This window comes from Vidua chalybeata, chromosome 1 (assembly GCF_026979565.1).
Source record: "Vidua chalybeata isolate OUT-0048 chromosome 1, bVidCha1 merged haplotype, whole genome shotgun sequence".
Lineage (NCBI taxonomy): Eukaryota > Metazoa > Chordata > Aves > Passeriformes > Viduidae > Vidua > Vidua chalybeata.
The window spans coordinates 65,464,370-65,482,995 of NC_071530.1; the positions used below are offsets into that span (position 1 = coordinate 65,464,370).

At 38.6% G+C, this 18,626-nt stretch overlaps 1 protein-coding gene across 8 annotated transcripts in view; it reads right to left on the minus strand.

Annotated features, from left to right (window-relative positions):
• HIVEP1 (HIVEP zinc finger 1) overlaps positions 1–18,626 on the minus strand; it is a 127,951-nt gene that overhangs the window by 10,581 nt on the left and 98,744 nt on the right. For all 8 annotated transcript variants that reach the window (XR_008435126.1, XM_053966681.1, XM_053966666.1 and 5 more), the window contains exons 5-8: positions 16,223–16,356; positions 14,732–14,907; positions 12,634–12,738; positions 1,396–1,913 (exon numbers count right to left, since the gene is read on the minus strand). Coding sequence is in view for 7 of the 8 variants with exons in the window: in XM_053966681.1 (XP_053822656.1) it covers positions 1,396–1,913; positions 12,634–12,738; positions 14,732–14,907; positions 16,223–16,356 (933 nt within the window). In the remaining variant the exon portion in view is untranslated. The remainder of the gene's footprint in view (positions 1–1,395; positions 1,914–12,633; positions 12,739–14,731; positions 14,908–16,222; positions 16,357–18,626) is intronic.

The window sequence follows — 18,626 nt, forward strand, 5'->3', positions numbered from 1 at the left end:
TACTAAAACTCACTCCAATTTACATTTGCCACATGAACTCACAGTTCCCACAAGCAGGGATGAACCTGTGTCAAACAATACAATTCAGCAATAATTTTTACTGTTTCTCCATGTCAACAGTTTGCTATCTCAAACTGTGTAAAAAATAAATCTAGTAGTGTAAATTTTCAAAGAAAAAACCAAACCACTAAGTACTTAAAACAGATTGAAATTTTTACTTTTTATGCTTTTGAAAATTTTCTGCTACATTTTTTTCCGTAACTGTATGCAGTTAGGTTTAGGCTTGGGCTTGATGATCTCAAAATTTTTTCCCAACCTAAATGATTAATTGGTTCTATATAATATTTCTAAATATTACATTCATCATGGAGAAGGCAGTGCTTTGATTACCCCTTTAATTAAACTATTGTGCATCTCTTTTTTTTTTTTTTTTTTGGGCATTGCTCTGAAAAGCTCAAATGCCTTCATGGTCTGTAGCAAGAATTAAAAATTCCAAAAGCTATCTTTAGGGTCAGTATGGTGACTTCTACCATCCCCATCACAGTCCATTAAAGCCATTGCTGAATTGAAAAAGGCTCAGCACCTGCCACTTCCCTCTGTGATTTCAGGGGCTCAGTTTTAAAAAACCAAACCACCAGTTGCCAAAATTACTGAATGCTCCCACAGAGCTGTACACAGGCTGACCTCATCTTTCTGCACACTGCTTTGAAAATCCACATGTCTGACACATGCATGGGCAAAATACATCCTTTTCTGATTAAAATCTTCTTTCAGCTTGGACAAAAGCTGAGAGCACTGGGAACTCAGGTCTCAGTCCTGTGTTCATCTCTCCTTTTGTTATTGTGCAAGGGCAATCTCCTAGTTTCCTTGAACATCTGGTGCTCTTTCTAATTCTACTATTAAGCATATTTGGAGGATAAATAAACAATTGAACCTTTTTTTTTAGTGATAAGGCAAAAAACTTTGGGACTAGATTAATTTCCCTTTGGAATTACCCATGATTGTATCATCATATTTCAGAGTGAAATGATTGCTGAATTCTATCACTTTCCCCTGAAAACATAACCACCACCATATGTTCATTTCACGTATTTGTTATTTCCTTCTGATTTGTAATACAATCTACTAGCTCCAAACATCAGCTGAAATTACCATATTACAATTAAACCTTTCAGGAAGACCAAATTTAAGAATTTGAAAAGCAACGCTCCTACAACATCCTTGTGTCTGCAGTCCTATATATTTGTGCTTGGTCTAATTTTAATTCTTCTGAAAGACTCATCATCAAGAATTAAGGGAAAGATGAACACTTTATTCTTTGAAAAATCTCCAAAAAGATCTTTTTAGAAGGAGGACTTAAAATCCCACTCTCTCCCTGGTTTTAGACACTCCTACCTTTGTAAGAGCTGCAGTTGATATTAAGGAGTGGCCCAAGGTTGTGTCTGGATCAGGGTAATCCACAGACATCTGGCGACCTGGAGATACAGGAGCAATGTCCGTCAGCGCCACATCAGCACCACAGGGACCCACTCCTCTCTCCTGGGTTTTGTCCTCGTGTGTTTCCTGATGGGCGGACTCTGCTGGCGACCTGGAGGTCCTGCTGACTGACTGCACAGTGCTAAGGACAGTCATCTTGGTCAGCAGCGCTTTTGGGAGACCATCCATCGAGTCCGTGTGCGCCCCAGTGAAGCAGTCTGGAAGCCTGATGTCGTCGTCGGTGCTGGCGGCATCCTGCAGGCCATGGCGAGAGGGGTGGTGCTGGGGGCTGGCCGTCACTGAGGGTGTGGTGGATAGCACTGACTCAGCCTGGCTGTCTTCATCATCGTCCTCATTGTCATTTTCATCTTCATCACCACCATCAGACTCCTCCACGTCATATCCTGACCGGTCATAGCCAAATCTTTGCTTCTCACCTGCAAAAGTGGGGAAGTAGAAGTTAAGACAATGAAGGCCCTGGACTGACTGAGAAGGAAGGAGAGAACAACTAAAACCACCAAAAAAACACATGGCACATGAATTTTCCACTCACACCCCACTGCATCAAAGCAACAGGGAAGACTTACATTTTGTTTTTTTTATTTTCCAGCTTACATATTTAACTGTACAGCTACATAATCTTGCATCTTCTGTTTCTATATTGTTTTTAACCTTCTGGATTTGGCCATTTTCCTCCATGCCATTTGTAACCATTTGCTCAAAGTCACCCTTCACTCTTCTGCTCAGGGAGCAGTGAGCAGATTCCCAGTTCATTAGGTTCCCAGTGCTGACATGTGGAGCTGGTCTGTCAACCTTAGCGGTGGGATATTCTGTGTATGGTTCTGACTCATAAGTGGGTGTTCTTGTACCTAATATGAATCATGGCTGCAAAGGTTTTTGAAGGATGCAAACAGAAAGACTGGAGGCTGTTAGTCAAGTATCTGTCTTGTTAACAGGCAAAAGAGACCAAAATTAGACCTTACTGGATTTCTTCACTTCACTGACGTTTTGAAAGGTTTATTAAAAAATTACCTGAGATGTCCTAGGAGCCAAGAAAGCATTAATTGTATCAAAACTTACCTATGAATCTTTGTTTGCATAAAGAAGCCCTCCTTACAGCCAAACCTCTGTCAAGGGGTAAATTTCTCTACAAAATACAGTTCTACTGCAGCTTTTCACCTTTTGTATCTAACTTGGAAAGAGAGTTGTCTTTAGTAAAACAACAGAAAATCCCATCTGCTATGTCTGATTCCAAGCCAGACTGTCTGGGATCATATTTTATAAAAGACAAAATGCTTTGAATACATTAATATTTTGTATTTGATTAAAGGTCTGTCTCTTGAGCTGTCCAAAAAAACATATCTACAAAAAAAATCATTTTGCTCTGTAAAACCAAAGATGTCTGGTTAGATAAAATATCAATGTTGTTCTAGGGAAATCTACACAACAACTTGACATCAAAATGAACAATTCTGAAAAAAATCAGACCTTAAAAGAATCTGAATATACTGCCTATACTTCAGGCTGCTACGTTACCAAAATCAAAACAAACATTTTGAACTCCAGATAAAATAAATGAGTTTAACTAAGCTACCTTTCAGTAAGTTACCCACCTTATTAAGCCTTTAGGGTTTCAAATGAGCAATGCAATTGGGAACTAATAGCTTCTTTAAAAAAATCCATCTGTAATGACTTTCCCCCTCTTTGCCTACACAATAATTCGTACATTAGCTAAATATGGAAACTAGATTTCCTACATTTACTACAGCAGACATGAACATGTCAGACATGTTATTAAAAATACCCCAAATCCTCCAGGTCATTGGAACGATCCTAACAAAAATATTTATCAGAATTTTAAATAGTCTTAATTTATAATTCTCGTCCACAGACAAAGCTGTTAAAAATAGAAAATACATTTTAGTGGAAAAATTAATTCATTAACTTCCATTCCAAAATTATGGCAAGTACGATTGTTAAAGATATTATTAACAATAACATGTGGACTGACTAAATGTTTTTGGTATTTTTTTCTCTATAATTCTGTCATTTCTATTCTTCATATAAACAGTATTTTTTCAGTAACTTGCAAAGCAAACATATCTAAAATGTTAGAACATCTACATATGTTTGATTTCTGAATGGAAACAACTACCTCTGCCTTCAATACCAATGACAACCTAGGAGGGTCCCAGCGCCCTGAGCTGGAGGACTATGGCTGTGAGAATGATAAACTCCCAGTTGACTCTGAAGTTGTGTGGGAACTGCTGCTCCAGCTGGATGCCTGAAGTCTATGGGGTCTGGTGGGATTCATCTGAGAATACTTAAAGAGGGCTAATGTCATCGCAAGGCCTGTCTCGATTTTTGAGCAGTCCTGGGAATCTGGAGAGGTCCTTGCTGACTGGAAGCTGGCTAACGTTGTCCCAGTTTTCAAGAAGGGCAAGAAAGAGGACCCCAGAAAATACAGATCAGTCAGTCTCATTTCTGTGCGTGGTAAAGTTATGGAGAGGATTATCCCAGGAGATATTGAAAAACATCTGGAGGACAACACAGCCATTAGTCACAGCCGGCACAGCTTCATGGGAGGACAGTCCTGCTTATTAAACCTGATTTCCTTGTATGGCAAGGTAACCCATGCAGTTGACCAAGGGAAGCCAGTTGTTATAACCTTTCTGGATTTTAGTACAGATTTTGATAGTGTTTCTCACAGAATCTTCCGGCATAAAATGTCCAACCCACAGCTGGACAAACAACACATCATGTGATGGGTGAACAAATGGCTCATAGGTCAGGCACAAAGGGTTACAGTGAAGGGGTGACATCAGACTGGTGACCTGTCACTAGTGGGGTTCTACAGGGCCCCATCCTTGGCCCTGTGCTCTTCAAAATCTCCATAAATGACTTGGATGCAGGACTGGAAGGGACACCGAGCAAGTTCACAGATGATACAAAACTGAGAGGAGTTGCTGACTCCTTCAAAGGCAGAGAGGCCCTGCAGAGAGACAAATTAGAGATGTGCAATCCCCAGCTATATGAAATTCAACAAGGGGAAGTTCTGGATTATGCACCTTGGATGGAACAACCCTGGATGTACAGACAGACTGGGGAATGAGGGGCTGGGGGTCCTGGTGGATGGCAAGTTGAACGTGAGTCAGCAGTGCCCTGGCAGCCAGGAGGGCCAAGCATGTCCTGGGGGGTATCAGGCACAGCATGGCCAGGCAGGCAAGGGAGGGAATTGTCCTGCTCTGCTCTGAGCTGGAGCAGCCTCACCTTGAGTGCTGGGGCCAGTTTTGGGTGCCACAATATGAAAAAGATATCAAGCTATTACAGAGCATCCAAAGGAGGGTAACAAAGATGGTGAAGGGCCTTGAGGGGAAGCCTTACAAGGAGAGACTGAGGTCACTTGGTCTGTTCAGCCTGGAGAAGAGCAGACTGAGGGGAGACCTTACTGCAGGCTACAACTTCCTTGCGAGGAGAAGAGGGACAGATACTGATCTCTTCCCTCTGGTGACCAGTGACAGGACACAAGGGAATGGCCTGAAGTTGAGTCAGGGGAGATTTGGGTTGGATATTAGAAAAAGGTTCTTCACTCAGAGGGTGGTTGGGCACTGGAACAGGCTCTACAGGGAAGTGGTCAAACCTGAAAGAGTTCAAGATTTGGACAGTGCTTTCGGACGCATGGTGTGACTCATGGGGATGGTGCTGTGCAGGGCTAAGAGCTGGACTGCAATGATCCTTGTGGGTCACTTCAACTCCGAATATTCTATGATTTCCTCAATGCCTCTGTAACAGATATTGAAGACTTCTCCATGTGTCATATCTAAAGAGTGACCTACAGGTTTCCTGCAACTCTTTAAATAATGCAGGGCGCATTGCAAAGTCTTGGAATTTACTCTGGACTCCTTCTTAAATTCAGTCTCTTTAACAATGTCATTTAACTATTCTCTATGAAATCCTACTGATTTTTGTCTTTTTTTCTCCCTCTCTCCACATGAATCACATTTTCTATGAAAGCTGATGTCAGTCATGAATGACTGTTTCTACTGGCAGGAGGAACTACCTGAAGTGATTAGACTGACTTGCTGCATTTGTAAAGCAAGGAAAACATATGTGCAAACAATGATTTAGAAGAAACTATCTTCTTTCAAATCAACATTTAAAAATACTACTGGAATTACCAGCAAATGCTGCTTATGTAGGAATTTTCTGCATACATCCCAGCTTTCTACAACAAAGCTATGGAAAGAGAAAGGGAAACTCTGTGTGGAACACAGATTCCTTACATGCAGGACTCCATGGGGTATCATTTCCCTCTATTGTTTCCCTGTTTACCTCCACCCTTTGTGCATTTGCCAGCTTCTATTTGTGGTTTTACCTGGAGCCAGAGCCTGCAGTGTAGGCGAGGTGACAGCGATGAATGTGGTTCCCTTACTCCCACACCACTTTGCAACATCAGATGAGTAAAAAATAAGATTCCTGACTTGCTTGTTCTGGCAATGCACAAAGGAATGCTTTGCTCTGGCTTTTATACCTGCGTGCATGTTTGCTGAAACAAGAGGTGTCCAGGCTTTTCCAATCAGTGATCAGCACTGTGGAGTTACAAGAGGACCTCATGCTGGAGTTTTAAGCCATAGAAGACCCAGGCAGGGTTATGGGTCTCCTCTGAAGGAGGCATCGGGCTGAGGCTGTGACTACTCCTTGTGGTGGAAGATTCTCTTCCAAGCAGTGTCTTTTTAACTAAGCAGTATGTCCCATTCTGGTAATTGTACACTGCCTATTAAAGTTCCCTGGCACGTTTAATTGGGGAAAAATTAATTCTTCGCTTCCTATCTTGAACTATGCACAATTATAACCATATGCTTATGTAGCTGATATATATATACATGTAACTAGAACTGACTCAATTTCCAGAGGGAACAAAATTACTTCTGTGTTTAACTTTGTATGAGATTGTAAAATGGTGTACGGTATTTTCAAATGAAGGATGTATCATAAATTTAAAGGCTCCTAACATATGGAGAAATGGCTTTTGGCATGAAAGTTCAGTTTCTTTTTTTAAAAAGAAACCAGGAAAAAAGTTTAGCACTATTAAGTGAAAGCTTATGAAAGCTACTTCTCTTTCGAATTTGTAATTCAACTCTCACCATTTTAACAGATAAACTGTTCAAGACAGCCTCAATTTTTTTACAAAGTCTTTTTGGAAGAGTAGGTGATGCCTTTCATCCTCTGTCAACTGCTGCAATCTTTTCTTTTAAATTCTTTCTTCTTCCTGGACTTCACAGTAAGTGAATTTTACAGACCTGAACTCTGCAGAAATTAGGAACAGCTGTAAATAAAGGCTTAATAAAAACATGGACAAAACTACAAAACTTCTGATTGGGGGTTTTGTTTACATGCCAGCTACAATTATTTTTAAGAAAACTGAATTTTTTGTCCTATGTATTGAAGTGTCTACAAATCATAGGGAAAAATACCTTAGTCCTTCATTTATTTTGCTGTCAGTCCTCAGCTGGTCAGCTCTGTACTGTGTTTATGTTGGTGGTGAGCTTGTTGGACAAGGCTCTGTTATAGTGACATTTTACCCCAGAGCAGAAAAGAAAGAACTCCAAGTTCTTTAGCACAATAGCACTAGCTGGAATTATCAGCATCCTAACATGTCCATTTGAGAAGTGCCTGGGGCTGGTAAAAGTCCACATACTGCTATTTTCCAGCTGGGATGCTATGAATTAGGTACTTGAAATATGTCTCCTTATGTACTTTGAAGTTTTTCATTTTATTAGAAGTTTTTCCTATGGAAATCCTTACTGTACATGGTTTTAACAACAGCCATCTAATTATCATCATACTGCAAAGTACTAAAATAAAGGTTCTTCAGAACCTCAACTTACAGCTTTTAATTTTAATTGCAGTATCATTGGCACATGACCTGACTTACTGAGGACCTGTTACAGATTCAGCAATTTCTGCACCAAATGCAGCGATGAAGTTCAAAAGCTTATAACTTAGTCATATTTATATCTTAATCATCTTTAAGTAGGTTGTCACATAAAGAGCAAAATGTTGATTTTCATTCTTTCAGTGGCAGGAAGAAAAGAATAGTTTGAAAATACAAGTCCGGATTGCTCAGATTTACAGATTCCTAAGGAAATGTGCAGTTATGTAGATAACTATGTGACTGACATTAGCTCTCCTTATGCAGATTGAAGACATAGTTTACTAAGTAGCTATTCACTATCTATTAGCATATAAATCTAAATTTATTACATTTACTGGCTTTTAGCACCTGAGTAACACAAAGCAGTGTTTACTGTCTCAGGTTCTGAAGTATCTCCAGTTATGGATTGGCATTTACATAAAAACATTTAAATATAACGCATCCATTCTACAGTCTATATATTCTCCATCAAACTCAAGAAAAAATGTAGACTATGGCAAAAAAGGCAGAAGTATTTTTCAGTATGTCATTATATGATCATAAATCAGAAAGTGGCATGCATAAATCTGCATGCCATCAATTCACTCCATTCTTCCGAACAATTACAACTTAGGCTTGCCTTTCACCTGTTGTTTTAGATTTGCAATAGATCCTTCCACAACCATTCACATAAATTTAAAGAGTGGCAAACAAAATACTGTTAAACAATGCCAGCATCTGCACCCAACCCTGCTGTCCTGTCATTCTAAGCCTGTTCATAGGCTTCAATTATCTGATTTCAGTTTGCTTCAGCTACTGTCCACTGCTCATCACCCTCTAACAGGACTCACAGTGACATCTACTGGGTTAAGTTCAGACTGGTGATTACCAGGGCTCCTCAGAAATGGGAAGAAGAAAATCTGTGGGCTTTTGACTTTCATTCCTAAGACAACAGAAAGTAATGAAGAGGAACTACACCAAAAAGTAAGAGCAACTTCTGCTTAAAGAGATTATTTACACCTAAACCTTCTTAAGTAATTCGTATATTGTAAATCAAACCTAGCACTACACAGTCTAATGTCAAGCTGTGGGTATAGGGCTTCAGCATGTACTAGATGCCTAATGTACATCTAGTTGAAGAACAGACACTGATATTAACAAAAAAAATTTAAAATAATTATTGTAAACCACACAGAATCAGTCTTCCATTCTCTTTGTAAAAGAAGGATACTATTGCAAGGATTTTCATTTATTTTCACTTCTTAAATGCAGATTCAGTGACAATAGACTGAGTCATGATTAAGCTAATGAAAAGCCACTGAAACTCACTTAAAATCTACTGTAAGTAACGTATAGCTAATTAACTTAGAACTGTGGTAATAATACTGCAGAAATTGAAAGTATTTTCTTAATGTGTGTGGGTGTAAGTATTTTTAAATACGTATCTGAAACTTACAGTTAGGTCTTTTTACTGGTAAAGTAATGAACATTTTGGGATAGAATTTTTGCACAGAAACCCCTTAAATGTTCTGCTCATCTACTGATTCCATTATCAAGAAATTCTCTTGTACAAGTTTACTCAGACATACCATACCATTCATACATTAGCTTATTACGAGTTCAAAGTTTTTAACTGTTGTAATTTGAACACATATTATTGTTGTTGTTAAGACTAGATAGCAAAATGTTGTGTGAGCAGGGCCAAAGAGGATATCCCCAGTTGCAGTCTGTCACACTAAACAGTTCACCTCCTCTGACAATTTAATTCAGATATTAACATTCCTCACATTGTAACCCTGTATTTTGGTGACAAGAACATTCCACAGAGCAGAAGATGAAAGATAAATGGATGAGGGAATAGCTTTGAATACAAAAACCCAGGCCAGAAAGTATTTACTAATACTCAAATGATGACAAGTCCAAATACAAAGAATGCTATGTTAAAAGCTCTGATCACGTACAGTCTCAGACAGCTAGAGAGCATCTTTATTTTTTCCCCGTGACACCACAGCACAACAAAATTTTAGCTTCTCAGATTACTGAAAAAACAGACTCTGTGTGTGTGTGTGTCTGCCTGTGCTCAGGATTGTGTATGAGTTTGCACTCCTGGTTCAATTTCCATCCATTTAATCTGTACTGCTGTCAGTCACAGCTGGCTTCTCATATGAATTTAAAGAATTGTATATTGAAATAACTGTGATTACCCAGACTTTAAAAAAAAAAGATACAAAGGACTGGAACCAGCAAATTCCTTTGGTGGCTTTCTTAAATTTCTGGGTAAATTCTCTAATTCAAAGTGGAATTCTAGTGGAAGACATACAGCTTAGTTATTTTAAGCAAAGGTGCAGACATTTCTATTACCATAAGAATAATCAGTATTCCAAATGTTCAGATAATGAATTAGGTGGAGACAGACAGACAGACAGATGGACATTCTACAGGTCAGGAAACAGGCCAATTTCACACAGTCTTCAGGAAGAAGTTTTTTTTCTGAGCTCATAATTATTTCTTATCAGATTTTCTGCACCTTCCTCTTCTGCTTCTCACGTTGCCTTCCAGCTGAGGAAAGCGATGGGAGTAGACATACCACTCTCTAAAAGACAGAACATTTTTAACAACCAAACCCCAAAAATTTAGGCATTTGAAGATATTGGTTTTTAAAACATCTGAAGGATATGTGGCACAACTGTGCCAGCAATGCATGCCAGAGGGAGGAGGGGTGGAAGCGCCAAAGATGTAACACCACAAGTGCAGCTCAGTATCCATGGCCCATCACACTGTCCTTTATGGGTGACTTGCTGCTGCCAGGGCTGTCCCTGGAGCCCAGACTTGGTACGACGGGTGTTGGCCCCAGTGTGAGCTCTGCTGCTCTGCCCTGAGGAAAGGGCAGCCAAAGAGCTGGTTGAAGCTGATTCAAACGCTTCCTAAAATTAGCATGTTCAGGATTTCAGAGAGGGCAACTGAACCACACAACAGAAAACATGTATGCAAATACATCGCACTTTTTTTCCCCTCCTGATTCTGCCTTAAAACTAGGCTGACAAGAAAGATTCTGAATTATCATGAGAAAAACCTTCATGGTTGGCCCGGTGAGCAGACAGATGAAATCACATTTTTGAAGTGTAGGGTTGCTCGCTGGATTTCCATGGGTAATTGTAAAGGCCCTGTGCTCTGCAGCAACTCGAGAGGCCGGACTGGTTTGGCTGCAGCAAATGCACCTTTATCAGGGGTTTAATTACCCTGATTCTTGGATAGGTTTCTAGTGCTGAACTTTGTGCTGCACTGCTGGTTTTGCTATGGGTACCTGAGACAGATCCTTTGGAAAAGGTAGGGTTTTATCACCAAGTTTTTTTTTTTTTTTTTTTTTTTTTTTTTTTGTTTTTTTTTTTTTTGGTTTGGGGCTCCAGGTAAAGAAAGAAGTGCTGCATCCTCTGTTTTGGGGAAAAACAAAATAGGCATTGTAGCCATAAAATTAAATTCCATGAAGAATTTCAAGGATTATGTAGCAAATCCTGTAGAATGTCTGTGCTTTTTTTTCCAAAATAGAGTATTTCATTTATTAATAATTAACATGCGGAGCAAAGAACATATTTCAGGGCATATATCATACACTTATACTATGGTCAAACATGCCTGTACATGATATGTAAAAAGGGAAAGCCTCTCTCTTTCTCAGTTGAATAGTCTTGAGGTCAGAGGAAAGCATTCTTTCAACAAATGTTTGAAGTGGCTTCCTTCGACCCTGTGTTACTGAACATTCAGTTAACATTTCAAACATTTCCCATTGCATTGTAATCACAAATGCAACTTTTAATGCATGCAATTTGGAATATCAATTTATCAATCAATAAAATGTTTTCAGTCCCTAGTAAATGGAAATATCAGTTCACCTGCTGTTTATGAAACTCATAAAAATGTCAAATGCTACAGAACATTGCTTAAATAGTGATAATTTTTCTGTCATGTGAAGACTGGAAATATTAATAAAAATTGTTCCTCTGTAAGAAAAAGACAGTAATTTGTCCTGCTGCTTATCTTCTGTGTTATTTATCTGGTTCCTCAAATTGTGAAGGGATACATATATTTTGCTTATGAAAAAAGAGTATATTGAAGAAGGCCAGAAATGGGAAAAAATGCAGGTTTCTTTCTACCTAGTGCACTACTGAATCACAGCTGAGTCATATTCCCAGCATTATTTAGAATTAGATTCAAGATTATTCGCTTATTCTGCCAGTGGTTGTCATATGGAAGCAAGTGCATTCATCTTTCTTTTCCCTTACAGCTTAAATAAAGACCCCTACTGCTTTCTTTTCTCCAAGCCTCACCCACAATCTAATAAACTATTCCACTGGAGGGAGAAAAACACACCAAGGCAAGTCAACACGACTCATTTCCCCACAGAGGAATGTGAGGCAGGGAAAAATGCCATCACTGCACTGACACATGCCGAGATCCCAAACAATCCTAATGCACAATCCTGTTCTCCATCTCACTGGCTCTGGTGCAGGCACACCTTTCTTATCATGCCAAACAAGTCACTCATGAACCTGGTTTGGCTCTCCTTGACTGTCCTTGATCTCATCTCCTCTTCAGCAGAATCTTCTTGGGATGTAGGAAGTACAGAATTCCAGTTTTTTAGCAAATATATTCATTTTGAAAACATTCTCAATGCTAATGAAGAAGCAGACAGGTGAAGACGAATAATGTTTTTATTTTCTGTATATTCTCTATCTGCAGATTTATCTCAATTATTTGTGAAGGAGGACAGAGTTCTATGCTGGAAGATGATAAACCTCTCTGCAAAACACTCAGCAACATACTTGTGATTTGTGTGGCATGTTAGTGATTTAATTTCTATGAAATAGGCATCCCAAAACTTGGACCATTTAATGCACAACTATTTTCAAAGAAGCACTACACTTGACTGCATTTTTTCCAGGCAAACAGCTGTTTTTCTGGTATTTTCAATCTTGTCATATTTATCTGTGAAAGCGATAAAGTTAAACTGCGTAACACTTTGTGAAAAATTCAGCAGCAATTTATCCTTAGCATATGCTTGTCATTTCTTTCAGTGAAAGTTTTTCTAGTGTTTCTGGCTCCCTTGGACTAGTTCTTAAGATTTGTATCTCTGTATCTTTTCCCTGTACAAGAATTAAGAAGCTTTGGAAAAGAAAGGGTAAGAAGCTGAGATGACAAAATAGACACAAAAAATTCAGTAAAGAAAGAAGACTTTAATTTCTTACCAAATTCTTCTTCTCCATCTTGGTCATCTATTAAGCCTACTGAGACTCCCAAATCCATGCACTTCTTGCTATGTGCCTTTGACTTCATATGCTTTGTTAAATTTCCTTAAGAAAAAAAAAAAAACAAAATTATCTGCTCTGTGAGTACACAAATGTCTACAAATATATGCTCAACGTGTCCATCTCTTCTTCAGGTACATTTATAACAACCTTATAATTTGATTTCACACTTGCTAGAACCTTGTCCCTCAATGCAAGCTGTCAAGGGCTGCAGCAGATTCACCATCCTGAATGCTACCAACTTGCTGTCTACATTTCAGGAAGTCTTTTACTGAGATAAAATAGATGAGGATGGAAATTCTAAATTATGATGTATTTTGTACTGGTGTAAGAGATCCCTCCTTTGTTTATGACAAAGTATAAAAAGGGGTGATTCAAAGTCATGTTGACAGAAAACCATCACATGAAACGGAAGTTTGTATCTTGCAGCTCTTCCAGTATTTGATGAATTCTATTTTTAGTGTAAACATTTTCAATGCCAACTTAAGCAAACATGTTATTTTTTTTCCAAATCAGAGCATGAACATACTTGATCTGAATCTCAAAAGTGAATGTGTAGCTGAGAGGCCCCACAGGCTGCTCTCCTCCTCTCCTTTAAAAAGAAAATATGGTAAATATCAAGAAAAGAAGAGTGGCTCAGATCTGTAAATGATGATATTTATGAAGAAGTAACTGCCCACCTTAAACTTCACAAAAATGTTTCTTCGAGGTTTTTAATTAGGAAAAATTAAACTATAATGCTGACTCTTCTATGGTTGTGGAGTACTTTATTTCTGCTTAGAAATGAAGGTGGTAACTCATCCCAAATGTTAAAATAATTGTTGTGAATATATTGACTCACAAAATACAAAATTTTCCCGTTTTTGCACACTTCATGAAACTGCTGGCTACACTGTCCTGTCATGAAAAATGGCTTACCAAACATCAAACACCCAACTGTGTGACCCTACTGCCAGCAGCAATGGCACGAGCCAGGCACAGCAAATGCAGAAGACTATGTGAATACAAGTGTTTGCTAATACTGAAACCAGGGAGATCTTTACATGGGCAGAACTTAATTACTTGAATTTGGCCAGCACCCTTCCTCTGCAAAAAACATAATGAGAATTTACTGGGTTTGCACTCCAGCATTTCATCGTAAAGGCAATATGATGACCCAGCCTGTCTGGATGCAGTGAGGAGTTTTGACACATCTGAAGCCTATTCATCACACTTTGTGCAGCACTGTGTTATTTCTTGGAAGTTTCCCACCCAACCGCTGCATAGTCTCAAACCCATTAAAAACACAAATGTTCCTGAGGTTACAGCTTGGGAGGGAATTGCTGCTAAATGATGTTCAAAGCCAAGAAAAATTTTACTACTTTTTTTTTTCTGAAATTATTGTGGCTGTGAACTTCTCCTGTCTGTTTCACTTGAGTCCTGGATGAACCACTATTTAATACATTGCCTGCATAAACTGGGATACACTTAAGTATCTAAAGTTATAAAAAGGCTTTAAAAAGTAGACATCCAGCTCTGGGTCTTAGAAGGTCAAGTGTAAAGCAAACCTTTGTCCTTCAAGAGTTAAAAAAACAAAAAAAAAATCAATATAGTAATTTGTTAGAGGCAAATTTCTTTCCTAGAGCAATTGGTTGAGTGCCAATACGAGTACAATATACGTCCATCTCCTACCTCCAAAAGACACTGTTAGGGATTTAAAATTCTGTGTCCCATCTCTCTCTAGGATGAGCAGCTAACCGTCTCAATTGTCTTTGTCTAACTTTCATCATACTCCCATGATTTCCCTCTTCCACTCCAATTTCTCACCCACTGTGGCATGCCAAACAGTTCATCATATGAAGATGTGATCATATGAAAAAATATACAGAAGACAAAGGACAAGCAGGAAATAAATTACGAGTATTTGAAGCATTAGATAATAAAATGCCACAGAGAGGGAACCTCTTTAGCTCATGAACTGCCAACTGAGAGAAGAAAAGAATTGTACTTTAAAGTAGAAAGAAAAAAAGGGAAAACATACCTAGTAAAGTAGCCTTACCTTTAGTTTTGAAGGAAAAGTTGCAGTAATTGCAGTGGTAAGGACGGACATCAGTGTGTGTGCGAATGTGCTTCTTCAGCATGCTGGGTTTCTTGCAACGTATTCCACATTCCTCACAGATATACTTCCCTCTCCCTCTCCCTCTCACATACACATAGTCTTCATTTGACTTGTACCTAGTAACAGTACCATAAGAAGTAAGGCAATCAGTTGTAATGGGAAAATGAGTCCGGCCAGAAACCCTCATCTACCAGACTTTTTAAAATAACACATTAAATGAATATAAATAACTGACAAAACCAATCATGCTCTTTTTCTGCTGACTCCTGCATGTATTTGTTAAATTCATATCTATATTTATCACTAGCTTAGTCATAGACCTGTTTAGGAATAGCAGCTAATCTTTTTAAATAAAGGTACTCTTGATACTAAACATTTAAAGATTTCAAATTTCCTCTTAGCAACACAGGAACATATCTTTTAAAGGTGTCAGTTCTTGGAAGCAGGTTTGGGCACCTGCAGGTTTGAGGGAGCTTTAAAAGAGCATCTTTGAGGCTCTGCCTTGTGCAGAAAAGGAGTAACATTAGTTACAATGATGAGAAAGTCTTTAAAATTCCCTATCAATGGCCTCTGGACTCAGCCTATGGGGACTGTCTCTAGATGGAAAAAGTAATTCATATTCAATTATGTCCTTCATATTTCCACTCAAGGATGCCAAATGTTGTGTTAAGCTTTTGTGACCTGGTCCTTGCAATGTCTGGATCTGAGCAGAGACACAACAGTATTTTACCTGGGCAGCTGGTAATGATTTAACTGCTGGCCTAGACTAGATTCAAACTGGGAACCAGTAACTAAAGCCCTACAGCTGACCATTGTAGCACCGGGCACTTTTCTATTTAAAAATCTGTTTTATAAGATGTTGTACATAGTGCAACACTGTGGCTAAAGCAACTGTTATTTACATCAGGCAACAGATTTAAAGTATTATGGTGCAGGGAGGAGGGCTCTCAGTAAATATTTCCATGGCACTTTTCAAATCAGAGCTTTCCAGCCTGTGTATGACACAGCAAGCTGCCAGAGACAGCACTGCAGGCTGCTGCTTAGCCCCTGGACTATTTCCTCGCCAGCTACAGTTATACAACCTTGCTGCAGAATAGGCATTATTTATCATGTAAGAAAAACATAAGAACAGAATTTACATCTCTGGCTGTATCTAGCTGCCTTTAGCACTGATTAATGCTCATTCCCTGGGAAAAAAAAAAAAAAAAGAATCGCACAGCCTGCTGTTCTTTATTTTATTACCCCTTCTCATGGCTCCATGCTACTGATGACTTTCCATTTTTCTTGGAAACATAAACCAACATCCACAGACCATAATATGGGAACCGTTGTTTAAAATAAATCCATCAGGAAGCAACATCTCTGCAAAGTCTAGAATCTAAGAAAAAGTATCTTCCCAATGATATCTAATATACAAAGTACAATACTTGCCCTCCATCAAATATTTTAACTCTTCTTGGTACAGTTTTGATAAATGAGTTTTCTTTATCATGCTCAGTGCTTGATTCAGAGTTTTCCTTATTGCTGAATTCAGTTGGAGTCAATTTTTTCCTATTTAATGCTCTCTGAAAGAAAATGAGATATGCTTATCATTAAAATTAGTGTCTTTCATATGCTATTCAAACATTCAAGTTATGGTGAATAAAAACATAATAAAAGCCACAATTTTAATAAATGGTTTTTAAAACTGTTAAGATACACAAAACAAAAAATACCTTTTGCTAAACTTCTTCTCTACTATGCATTGCCTGTTTGTGGACTGCTAAATCTATATAGAGATTATGGCCCTGTAGGAAACCAGGAATCCTTTGAGTCTGAAGTAGAACGTTCCTTTTCCTTGTTCTGGGAAGATGAAGGTGATGCTTTTTAGCTCACAAATAGCCTTCAGAGAAAGATGTGTACAATCAAACTGAAGTGCTTCCTGAACAGCAGCACCTGGACCAACCTGTCTGCTGACCCAGGACACAGCAGCACCTCATGGCCAGCAGAAGCTGGCTTCCCACAGCACAACAGAGAGGAGAAGGATGGGAAGGAGGGCTGAATTTAGGGAGGTTATTAACAGGTAACATTTCTGAGTGCTAATATTTTTCGAGAACTACAGCTCTTTTGCTCTGGAGACTGACTGCTCTCGATTTGGTGAGGTTCTTAACAGGGGTTCCAGAACCCTTCCAAAGCAAAACTCAACACTTAATTTCCTACTGCCAGACCAAATAACAAGAAAAAGCATAAAGTTGTCTAGCAGAACAAGATTATATTTCTTCACTTTCCCTGATTATTAGTCAAAGAACTATTTTTTTTTGTTTGTTTTAAAGAGGATGAGTTCCCCCAACATTTGCCAATTAAAATCTACTTCTTCCAATCCTAGGATATTTATAAAATGGGCAACAATGAAGGAATGATCCAATTAGCCAGCAATTATTACTGCTATATTTATAAACTGTCCTACCCACGTAGCTGGCACATTTACCTTATTTGCTCATATTGATAAGTGAATAAAATGATGAGAGAAAAAAAAAAGTCTGGCCTTATGTTTTTCACTCATTATAAAATTTAATGCTGTAAGCTTGTGAATTCTTGGCAAGAGGAATGACTTCACTGGCTGGCTTAAAATGACTGATCAGTTATGCTGGTTGTTACATACATTGAAGGGTGACATCATTCTGGCACCTGATTCTTGCCCATTGTCCTTCATGCGGTCTCAGACACTGCCTTCACTTCTAATTCCCACAGGATAAGGAATTAACACAGATGAGAGGAAAAGCATCTTCTTATTCAATTGAAAGCCCCGGGAAGGTGCACATGCACAAGCACTACCCCAATCCATATGCCCTCACACAGCCCTCTGGATTGATTCAGGCTGCATTTTCAAACATCTGAGCACTTCTACCAAAGCACACGACAACTCTGCCTGTGTGTAGGAAGAAATAAATTTCACCCTGCATGTTTTAACAGCACTCATACAAGGTGAAGGGAGATGATGTTCTAGATGAGAAATATCAGAAGTGAAGCCTGCTCTGATAATCACAACTCAGCCGTTCTGCAGTTCCTATACACTACCTGGCACATGAACTGCTTTTGTTTCCACTGCAAACAAAGAGTAACAAGGTGAGATTTGTAGCTTAACAGGAAGAGAGCTGTGGAAAATACAGAATACACACAATCACCTAAACATATAAATATTCCCAGTAGCTGAAATAATGCAATCTTTAAGTGCCTGTTCTTTCAATACTACATACCAATTATTTTCTTCCAGATTTAATTTTAAGTACTGAAAATACAAAGGAAAAAGAAAGATTACAGAAGTCTTAGACCCAGGTTGTTATCCAAACTATGATGAAACTGTTACAATAAGTTGTATATTTACAAAAGTACTCAGAATGCAACAACTATCATGAAACCAAGTACCTCTGATGCTCCCACTACCCAATCTTTTTTTTTAAACACACATTTATGTACAGGTATAAGACTTATGTGTTAAATTTATTTACCTCCCCTGCTGTACTTTAGTTTAATGGCTATTTGCTGCTTTAGGAAATTGTTTCAGTGTCTCGGACATGTAAAATGCTGATATATTAGTGTAACAGAAACACTGAGTTTATGTCACAGAAATCTACAGAAATGCTCACTGACAATGTAAAAAAGCAGTCTGTTCAGGTTTTTCTGAAAAAATTCAAACTGATGATGAAAATGCCTTGGACCCTCTGTACATTTCAAAGAGCAACCAGTCTCTAAGAAGCACAGGTTTCTTGTGTGGGAGTCCTTTAATGTACCTCACCTGAAATCCCCCCAAGCCTCCCATGAACTGGTGGAAAGGGCAGAAAAACAGCAATGCTAT